The 13,776-nt window shown below is 42.8% G+C and overlaps 1 protein-coding gene across 1 annotated transcript; it reads right to left on the bottom strand.

Annotated features, from left to right (window-relative positions):
• Nucleotides 1–5,954: 5,954 nt before the first annotated feature.
• LOC109470784 (cytochrome P450 4F4-like) lies at nt 5,955–13,556 on the bottom strand. Its single transcript, XM_019769860.1, has 11 exons — nt 13,370–13,556; nt 12,500–12,647; nt 11,412–11,456; nt 11,031–11,158; nt 10,355–10,593; nt 9,685–9,835; nt 9,237–9,427; nt 8,621–8,754; nt 7,840–7,904; nt 7,492–7,574; nt 5,955–6,910 (listed from the first exon to the last, which is right to left on the bottom strand). The coding sequence occupies exons 1-11, from the start codon at nt 13,517–13,519 to the stop codon at nt 6,745–6,747; spliced, it is 1,500 nt and encodes a 499-aa protein (XP_019625419.1). The 5' UTR covers nt 13,520–13,556; the 3' UTR covers nt 5,955–6,744.
• Nucleotides 13,557–13,776: the final 220 nt, after the last annotated feature.

Genomic DNA, 13,776 nt, shown 5'->3' with positions numbered 1-13,776 from the left:
TTAGCCAAGACCTGTGAGTTTCACAATGCAGACAGGGAGATCCTTATGCAAGTAATCTTAACTTGTAACAACAGCAAGCTACGTCGCAGAGCCCTTCAAAACAAAGACATCGAGTTAGATGGTCTACTGAAGTTGGCACGTTCTCTAGAAATCGCTGATAAGCAAGCTTTGGTAATCGAGAACACAAGCAAGTCTCACGCTGATGTAAACGTAGCCAGGAGAAGTCATCCAGGGAGGCCAAAGTATTCAGGTCAAACCAAGACCGCCCATCAATCAAGGGCGCCAGGAGCCAGGCCTAAGCAAGACAGGCCACAGACAAAAACCACATGTAGGAATTGTGGTGGGATCTTTCCTCATGGGCCCCAGGGCTGTCCTGCACGCAACCAGAAGTGCCTGTTCTGTTCGAAGCTAAACCATTTCGCTAAAGTGTGCAGGGCTAAGAGGGAGAGAAGGGTGCACAGGATAAAAGAAGAAGATGTCTCTAACTCAGATGATGAATACACATTCACGGTGGGGAACAACCCTGGCAGAAACAAGCTTCCATATAGAGAAGTGAAAGTGGGAGCAAACAAAGTAAACTTCCTGATAGATACCGGTGCAAGCATCAATGTCATCGGTGAAGAGACCCACCGGAAAGTAGGACGACCCAAGCTCACTCCGTGCCGTACCGTTATCAGGCCCTACGGAGGAGGCAAGCTGCCAGTCAAGGGAAAATTCCAAACAGTATTGGAAAGTGGCAGCAAGATAACAGTTGCGGATATATACGTAATCGAGGGCAAGAAAGCCAACAGTAACCTTCTGAGCTATCCAACAGCAGTGGATCTGATGCTTGTAGAATTCAAGCATTCTGTAAATGCCATAAAAGCAGATAAAGCTCAACAGTTGGAGCACGAATACCGAGATGTCTTCAACAATGGCATTGGCAAGCTCAAGAATACACAAATCAAGCTACACGTGGATGAGACGGTGTCACCGGTCAGACAGCCACACCGGCGCATACCATTCCATATGAGAAAGCAAGTAGAGAACGAGTTAAAAGAGCTGGAGAAGCAAGACATCATCGAACGAGTTGACGGTCCAACACCATGGGTATCTCCAATAGTAGTGGTGCCAAAACCAAAAACAAATTCGATCCGAATCTGCATCGACATGAGGGAAGCAAACAAGGCAATCCAAAGAGAACGACATGTGACGCCGACCATTGATGATCCTAAATCCACGACCTAAAACGGCGCCACACACTTCTCTCATCTGGACCTGCGTTCGGGATATCATCAACTCGAACTACACCCAGACAGCAGAAATGTCACAACATTTGCTACACATGTTGGACTCCGCCGATATAAGAGGTTAATCTTCGGGATCAATGCTGCCAGCGAGATATTCCAGAATACAATTGAGCAAGTCCTGGCAGGAATCAAGGGAGTCAGGAACATAAGTGATGACATCATCGTGTATGGCAAGGGCCAAGAAGCACATGATCGAGCACTCCACGACACACTTAAGCGTCTCCGTGAAACGGGACTTACCCTCAACCACGAGAAGTGTGAATTCAACAAGACAAGCCTCGAATTCTACGGTCACGTTTTTGGCAAATCAGGAATCTCAGCAGCGCCCAGCAAAGTCAAGGCAATTGTCGACTGCCCGGCACCAACAACACCCGGAGAGATCCGTAGTCTCTTAGGCATGACAAATTTCTTGTCAAGATTCATCCCTGAATATGCGGCAGTGATAAAACCACTACGAGACCTTACAAGATCCAACGTCCCATGGACCTGGGACGAAGAACAAGAGAAAGCGTTCTCCGAAGTGAAGAAACTCCTGAGTCAGGAGCGAAACCTGTCCTACTTTGACACAAACAAGACGACAGAACTACTCGTGGATGCCAGTCCGGCGGGACTCGGCGCAATCCTCTATCAAAAGGAGAAAGATGGATCAACCGCTATCATAGCGTACGCAAGCAAGTCTCTGACAGATGTGGAAACAAGATATAGCCAGACGGAGCGAGAGGCACTAGCAATCGCCTGGGGGATACAGCATTTCCATCTCTATCTGTATGGAACTACATTCAGAGTTATCACAGATCACATGCCCCTGACCTATATCTTCAACAAACCAATAGCGAAGCCACCACTGAGGATTGAGAGATGGTTGCTCAAACTGCAACAATACCACTTCGAGGTCATCTATCAGCCCGGAAGAGACAATCCGGCCGACTATATGTCAAGACATCCGCTACCAAGGTCAAAGGAACTTCATCACATTTGCACAGCTGAGGAATATGTGAACTACATTTCACAGCAGACAGCACCCAAGTCACTATCACTTGAAGAAATCAAGGAAGAAACGATGAAGGATCCTACGCTACAAACAGCGATACACCTACAGAGAAGCGGCAGATGGCATGACCACAAATCAGCAGAAAACTGCGACAAATCTATCGAGGTGATAGCGAAAGTACAAGGCGAACTGACCGTGAATCAAGACCAGGACCTACTCCTACGTGGAAACAGAATCATTATCCCAGCGACACTCCAAAGCCGAGTAATCGCGATAGCACACGAAGGACACCAAGGGATATCAAAGACAAAGGCACTACTGCGAGAAAAAGTATGGTTTCCTGGGATAGACGACAAAGTGAATGAAGCGCTAAAGGGATGCCTTGCATGTCAAGCAACGACAAAAACGCCAACTGCAGTACCGCTTCAGCCAACCGTTATGCCAGAACACCCGTGGTCAGAACTATGTGCAGATTTCTGGGGACCATTACCCAGCGGAGATTACCTCCTGGTAGTAATCGATGAACACTCAAGGTATCCAGTGGTGGAACACTTGAGGTCGACATCTGCACAGGCAGTCATCCCGGTGTTAGACAAGATCTTCGCCATGTTTGGTACCCCTGAAGTACTGAAGACGGACAACGGCCCGCCATGGACGAGTACTCAGATGAAGTCATTTGCTGACTACCTTGGATTCCACCATCGGAAAGTCACTCCATATTGGCCATGCGCCAATGGAACCGCCGAAAGGTTCATGAGAGTACTGGGGAAAACAGTAAAGGCAGCGGTGGTCGAAGGAAAGTCATGGAAACAAGAATTGCACAAGATGCTACGAAGTTATCGTGCAACTCCTCACACAACTACAAATCACCCTCCTGCAACACTGCTCTTCCAGCGAGCCATGAAAACCAGGCTACCAGAGCTGACACTGAAACAACCAGAAGTCAACAAGGAAGCAAAACAGAATGATCAGAAAGCAAAGGTGGAGATGAAGAAGTACACTGACAGAAAGAGAAGAGCGAAGGAAAACAACATCGACATAGGAGATACCGTCCTAGTGTCACAGAGAAAACAGAACAAGCTCACACCTCCATATGACCCCAAACCACACCGAGTGATTGGAAAGAAAAACACCATGATCACTGCGGAAAACAACGGCAGAAGAATAACGAGGAACGCAACATTCTTCAAGAAAATAAAGATCGAAGAAGAAGACAGCGAAGACGACTGCCTAGAAGAAAACAACACTGAAGAGAACAAAACTGAAGATCATGCAAACCGTAACCATCCGCAGACAACGGGAAATACCAGCAGTTATGTGACCAGATTCGGGAGAGCAGTCAAACCGCCGAAAAGACTCGACCTGTGATGTACATACCATGAACTATGTACTATGAACGTATGGACACTGTTCGGAAAAGGACTATGAGTATATGGATTGCATGCAAAACGGACTCTAGATAAAAAAGGATGCTTAACAACCTACTAACAAATTCTAATAGTTTGAAAGACTCTTGAGATGAACAAAAGAACAGTGTTGAAATGAACAAGAGAAAAAGGAACAGAGAAAGCACAAAATCTTGAGTAGATGTGAATCAAAGGAGAGCAAGATTTAAAATTTTGAACGGACTGTCAAATACATGGACACTAGTTTTAAGATTAGCTTTAAGAGTAAAAGTTAAAGTAAAGGAAATGGATTTCAAATCCAGTAGGGGAGGAATGTAGTATTTTAGAACATGACCCCTCACATATCTACTGTACAGTCCCTGAAATATAACTCCTAACCCGGCCACTATACTAACACATGTTTTGAATAAAAGCACACTCTTCATCCTGCACTACTGAGAGTCGGACGTCCCTCTTTGTGTCTCTTATAAACATGTGACAATACAACACTTTTCTTTTTCATTTTCCTCGCTCGCATCAGTTTTTGGGGTCCAGAGGATGTCATCCATACATGCAAGGCAAGGTAGTGTTGCCCGTCTTAAGTAATACATGTATGTGCGACTTTTTCTTGGGAAAACGTCATAAATTTACATTTCTGTTTAAACATTTCACTAAGTTACTAGTTGTTTTAAGTGGTTATTCGTGGCAAATATAATTTTGCCGAAGAGGCAAAGAAGTTTTCGTAGGAAAAAATTATATGGTAACGGTAGATGCATGCAATTTATCTTGGTAGAGTATTTACACCGAAAAATAGTCAAAATTCTCTAAATTTCATGATATCTGGCAAACTAAACGATCCTTCAACGCCCTAGAACCGACCACAGTCGCCAAAAACCAAAGCTGGGGCGTAAAAAGTGTGAAAATCCGGAGAAAAACTTACCTGTTCTGAACCATGCTATCGGGAGGCCGCCATGTTTCCTGGTCACATGACACTAAACCCTGTGATCGCGGGGTCGAAGGTCAACCTCAGTTTGTAAACAAGACCACGTGGTTTTTAAAAGGCATCCAGTGCAGTTTTTAGGGTTTGAAAACCCGATTTTTCACAGCCAATTTTCTAGTAATTTATCTACATGCTGCGTTAGCGGATAGTGAGTGAGTGTGAGTGAGTTGAAACCACACTGTCGCAATGTATATTGACCCACATGGAACAAAAATTCCCCAAATTCTGACAGAAAATGGCTCCTGGGCTGATTTTTAGGGTACCACCCAGAAAATAAAGGACTCATCTTGGGATTTGTTTCTGCAGTTTTAAAAGCCCAATGTATGAAATGCTGACTCAAATGTGCTGATGTGAAGCAGTATTTGTCAATATCACAAAGATTGCCTCATTCAGAATATTTCCAGTTTTGATGTTTTTAGTTTACAGTAACGCTTTACACTGTTTTACACTAGAGACTGTGGCAGCTAAATGATCAAAGTTTTAAAAGGAATCTAATCATATATACATACATCAAAGAATGTTTCAATCTTAGAGACCACATGTTATAGTTAATAGATAATAACATTATCCACACATGTATTTAGCTTTGTTACCTCCGGGGAAGGAGATATCCTTCCGCGAGGAGGTTTTACTATGGTTCGAAACATTTCTGTCAGCAGCTGTTTCTCGCGATCGGCTGGACGGATTTGTCTGTGGTTCAGTATACGTATTGCTATTGGGCTGCAGATGATGCATAACGTTTTTGTTTAATTGCATCTGTGTTTATGGGTGTCAAAATAAAAGGTTTTTAAGTGCTCCGGACACCCCCGCCATGCTGAATTTGGTAATTACCATGTTGTTAAGGAATGGGGCGGTTGCAGTTTTGGGTCTTAGCATTCAAAAGGGGTCAAACAGAGGGGTGTCTGGTTCCGATAAAAATTTTGGGTGACGGCGCAGCAATGACGGCGCAGCAATGACGGCGCGGGATGACGGCAGGGGTAATGACGCGGGTGACGGTGCAGGCTGTCAGACTGTGAGACACGTTAATCAACAGTCCATACCGAACCAACCGTCAGTAGCCATCAAACACATACAAACATATTACGCAGATAACTTTCATACTACACACAAACAAATAACTTAAACCAATAGAACACAAAAAAAACCGGAGGTTTGAAATCTACGATTTCCCTTGTTAGATCTTTAGTTAAGTTGTAGAAGACCATACAAAAGTCCAGGTACTTTCTGTTGTGTCAATAAAGAATCTCTTATCTCTATCTTATTAAAGAAACACATCAATATTAAAGCACCACCATCAAGTTTTGTGCATCAGCAGAAACAAAAACACCACATTGTCAGTTATGTCGAAAAGTTGTAAATAGACTGTCTTACAATGCACATAATTATTGCAGCATATTAAATTGTACGTATGTAAAAAGACAGCAAGAATTCTCATCATCATATCTTGTCGTGCCAGAGGTTTAGCCAGTCAAAAGCCTCCTTGTTAGCTTCATACAACGTTTCTTCTATCAGGCTGCAAATCTTGAAATGTAGTATTACAAAAAAATGTAGTAGTCAACTGGCTTATTTCCATTTCCACAAAAAGAAACAAACAATTAATCAAACTTGTTGGCAGCCGAAGGGCTGAATCATACAACTTGGTCAGTTCTAGAATTATACATTCACATGATATACAATAGACACTGGTTTGTTTAGAATTGATTAACATTAAATCTCATTATCATGCTATCTTCTTAGAATATATCATATCATATCATACATAATGATGTACATTTGTATTTAAAATATATTATCATATAGCCAGGTGGCATTGACCAATCAGAAGGCCCTGTTTCATATTGATGATGATGCCATGATGTCACAGTTAGCACGATACAAGTATTGCAAGTGTGCATTATTTCACAAGTGTGCCTTTGTTGCAGAATAATGCGCACCTGACCATTACGGGAGTAAACCATTATGCAGGGGGTGTGGATTTTTTGCTAATATTTGTAGCACGTTTCCTTGTTGAATAGAAATGGATACTACCCCCGTCAATTTGATACAGCCTTCTAAATTGGTGTGGCCCTTATTAGGCCACTACTCCATCTTGTGTAGCTTGAGCCAGATGCCGTTCCTTGCGCGGAGGACAATGCGTTCCTCGTAAAACGGCGGCGGTCCGTTCAGCTCCAGTCGGAAATTCTGCAGGATCAAGGCTACGGCAACCTTCATCTCAATCATGGCAAAGTGCTGCCCGATGCAGTTCCTGTGGGACAGATTTCATACCAAACATAATAAAAAACTAGATCTGGATTAGATACAATTTGGACTGGACAATGACTGGACTGGACAATTTGTACTTTTTGTTATCATCATTATTCATTAATGTTATTGGCTAGTTACTGTTTTTTCTTTATTATTATTGCCATTTTCATTATTTATTGTATCCCTATTTTACTGTTTGCATGTGACTGTTGTGTTTTGTTGTGTAAAACAGGGCCCCATTGAAAAGAAGTGCAATCACTTAATGGGCCACCCTGTATAAAATGACGGAAATAAATAAATAAATAAATAAAAAACTAGAAAGGTTTGCAAATGGATAATGTTTACCTTTGCATATGGTCTGCTATAAATTTTGATTCTTACTCAAATACATTAATATATATGGTGACAGGAGTCTAAATCCCTCCTGCCCTAAAATTGCAACATGATGTAATCCAACACCAGTCACCATGGTGACAGACGTCAACAAATCATGCCATTGGTCAGGTCACTGTTAGGAGGAGAAGAAGAGGAAGAAACTGAGCAAACACAATATGTTTTCCTTCGGTAAACATTATAACTAACCTGGGTCCAGCTGAGAATGGTATGAAGGCGTGAGAATGTCTGTCCCTGGAGTTCTCGGGAGAGAAACGGAGAGGGTCGAACACCTGCAGACAGAACAAACACCTGTAAAAACTATTCCCACATGGTACACTGAAAAGGTGATAATCATCAAAAAGTGATGATATTGTACATACAATATTTGAAATAAAAAGTTTCTCATTACATGTATTTTCATATCAATCAATAGTTTGTGCTTATAAACCTGCATTTCTCCTCTGGTCTCTCAGTCACTGACGAAAGCTAGTGGATACAAAATCATATCTAGTTGCTTGAGTAACTGCTTTTTGGCGTTAAAACCTTGTTTCTCACCTCTGGATCCTCCCAGACCAGAGGGTTCTGGTGGGTAGCCATGATGCCAGCAAAGGCTTGGAAACCTGTGTTTAAGTGTTTAACATATTAAAAAACTGGTGTTCAAAACCTGCAAACATGCCTGTCCTTGGTGCTGAACGCCATCCTCATCCAATTAAAAATCACATCATGATACATTATAGAATAGAATCCTCGTGTTCAGAATAATCTCAAATAAACTATTTAATACAAACATGTTTACGACGCGAGACGCGACAGTGTTACAGTTTCAAATGGCTCAAAGTCAAGACAAACATGCCTGTCCTTGGTGCTGAACACCATCTTTATCTAACATACCAATTCATGTGTTTTATATAAGTACCAATGACACTCTTTCAAAGTCCATTTCCTTTGGTATTGATGATCAACAATCTGTATGAAGTAGACTCAGTGTGTATTGCCCTGGGGAAGGTAAGTAGGACTAATAAAATGTTATCTTGGTTGTATGCGAGTAGCTTTCTTAACTAGGTTAACCTTCTCCCTGCTGCCTAACCTTGTAACAAATGGCTAAGTGTCACTCACTCACTCACTGTCCGGTTTATCGTCTGTTGTTCCCCGTCTACCGAGAGTTAGACATACTGAGGCTTGATGGCAGCATGTCACTTGTCTCTGTCCTGTGGGTTGATGTTATCCAAGTTCAGGTGGTGGAGGTCCTCCCGTATGTTGTTGTACCATTTCCTTCTAGGGCGGCCACGCCAAAGATTAACTAATGGCTAACTCAGTGTGCTAAAATGTAAGTTACCTGGAGAAATTTTCCTCCCGTCAGGTAAGACCAGATTCTGTGTGAGAGTTCTGGAGACACCAGGCACGGGCGGTCTCAGTCTCAAGCTCTCCTTAATACACATGGTGGTGAAGGGCAGCTGACTCATGTCTTCCCTGGACACAAGGCACAAAAACTGGGTCTTAAAGACATGATTGTAAGGAATTTCTGTGTTTGTGTCTCAAAACTCAGAAACATTTTCATTAGGTATTGTGAGACTCTTAAATATCTGATAGTCAGACCAAAAAGTATTGTATTTGCCAAAACAAACAGACAAGAAAAAAAAAGTTGTCACTGATGATTAAATTATTTGTCGATGAAGGTTAGACATCCAGGTAATACTACTACTGTCGTCAGTCTCAAAACACTATGACTTTGCTGCGCAAACAAAACAGGATGGTTCAGTTCTTAAAATACAAAAATGATGTCCAAAGTCCAAGTTTAAGTTCGTTGTTCATGTCCAGATAATAAGACACTGACGAAACGTAGTGGATGCTACCTGAAACATTTGACCATTTCCAAAATCAAGTCCAGTTGCTTGAGTAACTGTAAATTTGTGATCTAAGTCATTGTGTTTCATGAAACTGAACCTTCTCACCAGGTCATGGTTGTGCGTCCGTGCAGCAGCGCCCCCACCTCCCTCCTGCACCTGTCCTGGTACTGCAGGTGTTTGGCCAGGTGGTACAGGGTCCAGGAGATCCCGCTGGCCGTCGTGTCGTGACCCTCGAACAGGAACGTGTCCACCTCGTCTCGGATCTCCGCGTCCGTCAGGCCTGTACCATCCTCGTCCTGCAATATAAGAACATTGATATTCAGGTACAGGACGGGCAATTCAAACTAGATAAATGCAGAGATTACCTAGCGGACCAACTCCCCCGGCATGTTATCTCTATATTTGGCCATTTTCTACTCTTTCCAGCCACCTCCTGAAGCCTGGTAGAGGCTACCAATTTCTACTCTTTCCAGCCGCTTCCCAAAGCCTGGTAGAGGCTACAAATTTCTACTCTTTCCAACCACCTCCCGAAGCCTGGTAGAGGCTGACTTACCCTGGCTTCAAGAAGTATGTCCAAGAAGTCGAGACACTTTCCCTTTCGTCTCCTTGGCAGGTCAGACTCCTTGGCCTCCGCGAGTTGCGCTTTCCTCTCTCTGATGACGTTCTCAGAGAAGTTGTGAACCACATCGCAGGCTTTATAAAACCTGGAGAAGAAAAAGAATGGAGATTTGTAACCTTGAGAAATGTCTCTGATGCTAAACATCAAGCTCATACAAACAGCCCTGTCCTTGGTGCTGAACACCATCCTCATCCAAATATACTAATTCTAGTACTGCTCATGTACAGTGAGTTAGGAAACCTGTGTTTAAGTGTTAAACACATGTATGCACATATATATGCGTGAAAAAAACTGTTTCTGATCACTCAAAATCTAATTACATACAAACAAGCCTGTCCTTGGTGCTGAACACCATCCTCATACAAACACACTGATTCTAGTTCTGCTTATGTACAGTGAGTTAGGGAATCTGTCTTGAAGTGTTAAACACATGTATGCACATATATGTGTAAAAAAACTGTCTCTGATCACTGAAGATCTAATTACATACAAACAGGCCTGTCCTTGGTGCTGAACACCATCCTCAGCCAAATACACTGATTCAATAGTGTTGCTCATGTACAGGGAGTACCAATGGCATTTTTTCAATGTTCATTACACAGACCTGCGGCCACTGGGGCTGAGAGAGTAGATGATGTCGCTGTGAAACGGCACGAAGCGGACGCGCTCCACGAACAGACGCGAGATGTCGTACACGGCCCGGATGTAAGGGCTCGGCTCATTGGCTGTCTGGCAGTTGCTATGGTAACTAAGGCTGCACTTGAGGATGCTGTCCAGCGTCATCAGGCTGAGGTGGTCAAACATCTCCACGGTACACCCGGGGCCGAGACTAGTCCACTTGTCCTGAGGAAAAAGAGGAAAAAAGCTGGTGTGTTTATAATAATACGTCAAAGGGCCGTTACGCCGGCTATACACATACAGAAGCTGGTGTGTTACGCCAAAGGGTGGTTGTACCGGCTATACAGATACAGAAGCTGGTGTGTTACACCGAAGGGCGGTTATACCGGCTATACAGATACAGAAGCTGGTGTGTTACACCGAAGGGCGGTTATACCGGCTATACAGATACAGAAGCTGGTGTGTTACGTCAAGGGGCGGTTATACTGGCTATACAGATACAGAAGCTGGTGTGTTACACCGAAGGGCGGTTATACCGGCTATACAGATACAGAAGCTGGTGTGTTACGTCAAGGGGCGGTTATACTGGCTATACAGATACAGAAGCTGGTGTGTTACGTCAAGGGGCGGTTATACTGGCTTTACAGATACAGAAGACTTACAATCAGCACGTTAGTAGACTCAGAGAACAGAGTGACGTAGGGCTTCAGGATTTCGAAGTGGAAGGCAGGAGTCAGAAGTCGCCGGTTCCGGTGCCACTTACTGCCATGGCTCAGCAGCAAACCATCACCTGATGAGGGGCAATCAGTACAGAAACATGGCTAATATATACAATTATTATTATAAGACGATATGTAAGTACAATTTAGATGTCAGTGAGTTTTCAGTTCTATTAAGCATTTTTATCAGATGAAGTTTGCAAACGAGGAAAGTCGTATTGAATTCTAGCTGAAATATATCCACATGAATGCTATAAAATTCTATAGCTGATCACCCTATAACACACTTACATTGTCTATGGTGTAATGAAATGTATCACTCACCGATCATTGGTTTTAAAAAGCCATAGAAGAGCTCGTCCTTGGGCTCTGTGGGAGGAGATGTAGAAAAGAAGTAACGTCATGGTTCACATCTCAATTTCATAAAGTTTCTTTCCTTAATTGTATTGCAATTAAGTACTACCGGTATGTAGTGCACTTAATATCCGGCCAGCCAGCCAGCCAGTAGTTTACTGTATTTTGAGTTACCACCTCAGTTCACTGTATTTTGAGTTACCACTATAATTTATTCTGACCTCCGACCTCTCCCTCTCTGGCTTGAGTTGCATTATCATTTTGTTTAATCAAGAGATTTTGTTGTTAATTTGTTTCATAGTTGACTACATTAACTGATTGTTAATTTGATTCGAACTTAAGTTACCTTATGTTACTTTTATAATGTCAGTGATCACTCTGATTCGAACTCAGTTTATGTTACTTAATTATGTTGATTATTTTAAATTATTCAATTTATGTTAATATTGAGTTGAATTCTGTACATTTCTGTTGTTATAATTTTGAATTTTATGTGGACTCCAGGAAGAATAGTGGTCAGTTGAACACTAATGGAGATCTAATAAAAACAAACAAACAAACAAACAAACTACACAATCAATTCATTCAACAGTCAGTCAATCAATCAATCAATCAATCAATCAATCAATCAATCAATCAATTTATCTATCACTAAATCAATATCAACTGATCAATCAATGACACCTATCCTGCGTATGAAAGTTCATCTGTGTTGGTACAAGTCATTATAAAGAAAAGACTATTTAAACCTTATCTCCAATTTATTCTTAGTATTCAACAGTTCAGTTCAGTTCAGTTCATCCTTCAGGTGACACCATGTACTGTCTCCACAAGTTCCTGTCAGGCATGACAGAGGACAGAGTATTCAACAGATAAGTTTAGTGGTTTCTTCCTACCTACCGTGTGTACTGAGGATGGACCTGCATGTATCGGGGTGGATGAGGATGTAGAGGGGGAGAAACGGTCCGACACACACCAATTAATTTACCAATCGATTTTCTATATCAATAAATCAATTCATTGATTGATTGGTTAGTTGATTGATCCATACCACCTACCGTGTGTACTGAGGATGGACCTGCATGTATCGGGGTGGATGAGGATGTAGAGAGGGAGGAATGGTCCCACCCACAGCTGCAGGACATAGTTACTGAAGTCACTCATCATCTGTTTTAGTACAGGCCAACCACTCTCATCTGGCAGGAGCTGTGAACATACAACGATATACAGTAGTTATAAAACTGGTCTTCCTCAGTAGACTGACCCAGTGAAGCTTGTCATGTGGCTTCTTTGAAGTGACGTCAACACTGGGTTTTTGCATCAGTCCCTTCACTCAACTGTGACAGGGGCTGACATCGTCTACTAGATACCTTTGACCCATTGTTGACGTCACACTTCAAAGAAACCACTTCAAAACTTGCCCAAGTGACCACTTCTATAAGCCGGCCATCTGACCATGACCACAGCTGCAGGACATAGTTACTGAAGTCTGCCATCATCTGTTTCAGTACAGGCCAACCACTCTCATCTGGCAAGAGCTGGTATAGGACCATACAACGATACTGAGTCAAACTTGCAAGCGACCACTTCTATAAGCTGGCCATCTGGCCATAACCACAAGGAAACCACATTGGAAAAGGATTAGAAAAGATGCTTTTGCTCAGTTTCTTCTGCCTCTTCTTCTCCAAACACATTAAGTCAATGACCTGGACCTGAGACAGCTGTCCACATCCTAACTGGTGCTGTAGATTGTACATTTGTAGTAGTTTGTTGGGCTAGACCATGTGAAGGTTAACATCATGCATTTGCTTTGCAAATGTTACAATTCTAGCTTGTACTAATGTATAATCTTTTTTAGCCCAACCAAACCTGGATAGAATGTTGCACACTGATAAAACAAAACGACAGATGCTTGTTACAAGTCCTACCTGTTTCAGGTGTCCGTACAGCCAGTGACTCGGGGGTGACACAAACTGTCTGGTCGTGCGTCTCTGGCTGATCTGAGAAATCACAAATTTCACCAGCTTCACAGACACGAGGAGGGCCACAGGGAGAAACACCCAGGCCCAGGTAGCCATGTCTGTGGTCTGGTACACCTGGTCAGGTGGGTTCACAGGTGTGTCAGGTATGTCTTGGGATGACACCTGGGTAGTACAATATGGAACATATTAGTTATAAAGGGGGGTTCCGGCTCAGCCTACTAGTACCATCTGTAAGATCTGAAAGGTATAGGAACAGTGCTATTCCATGCGACGACTTTTGTCTTCTCTCTTAGACTCTGTTGTCGTGCCCCTACCTCTTGGTAGTAATCCAATAACGTGACTCCAAGCTGGAA

The sequence above is a fragment of the Branchiostoma belcheri genome, unplaced genomic scaffold, assembly GCF_001625305.1.
Source record: "Branchiostoma belcheri isolate BF01 breed outbred unplaced genomic scaffold, Haploidv18h27 scaffold232, whole genome shotgun sequence".
NCBI lineage: Eukaryota > Metazoa > Chordata > Leptocardii > Amphioxiformes > Branchiostomatidae > Branchiostoma > Branchiostoma belcheri.
The sequence above is the reverse complement of the archived record's forward strand: the minus strand, read 5'-3'. Positions and strand labels throughout refer to the sequence as shown.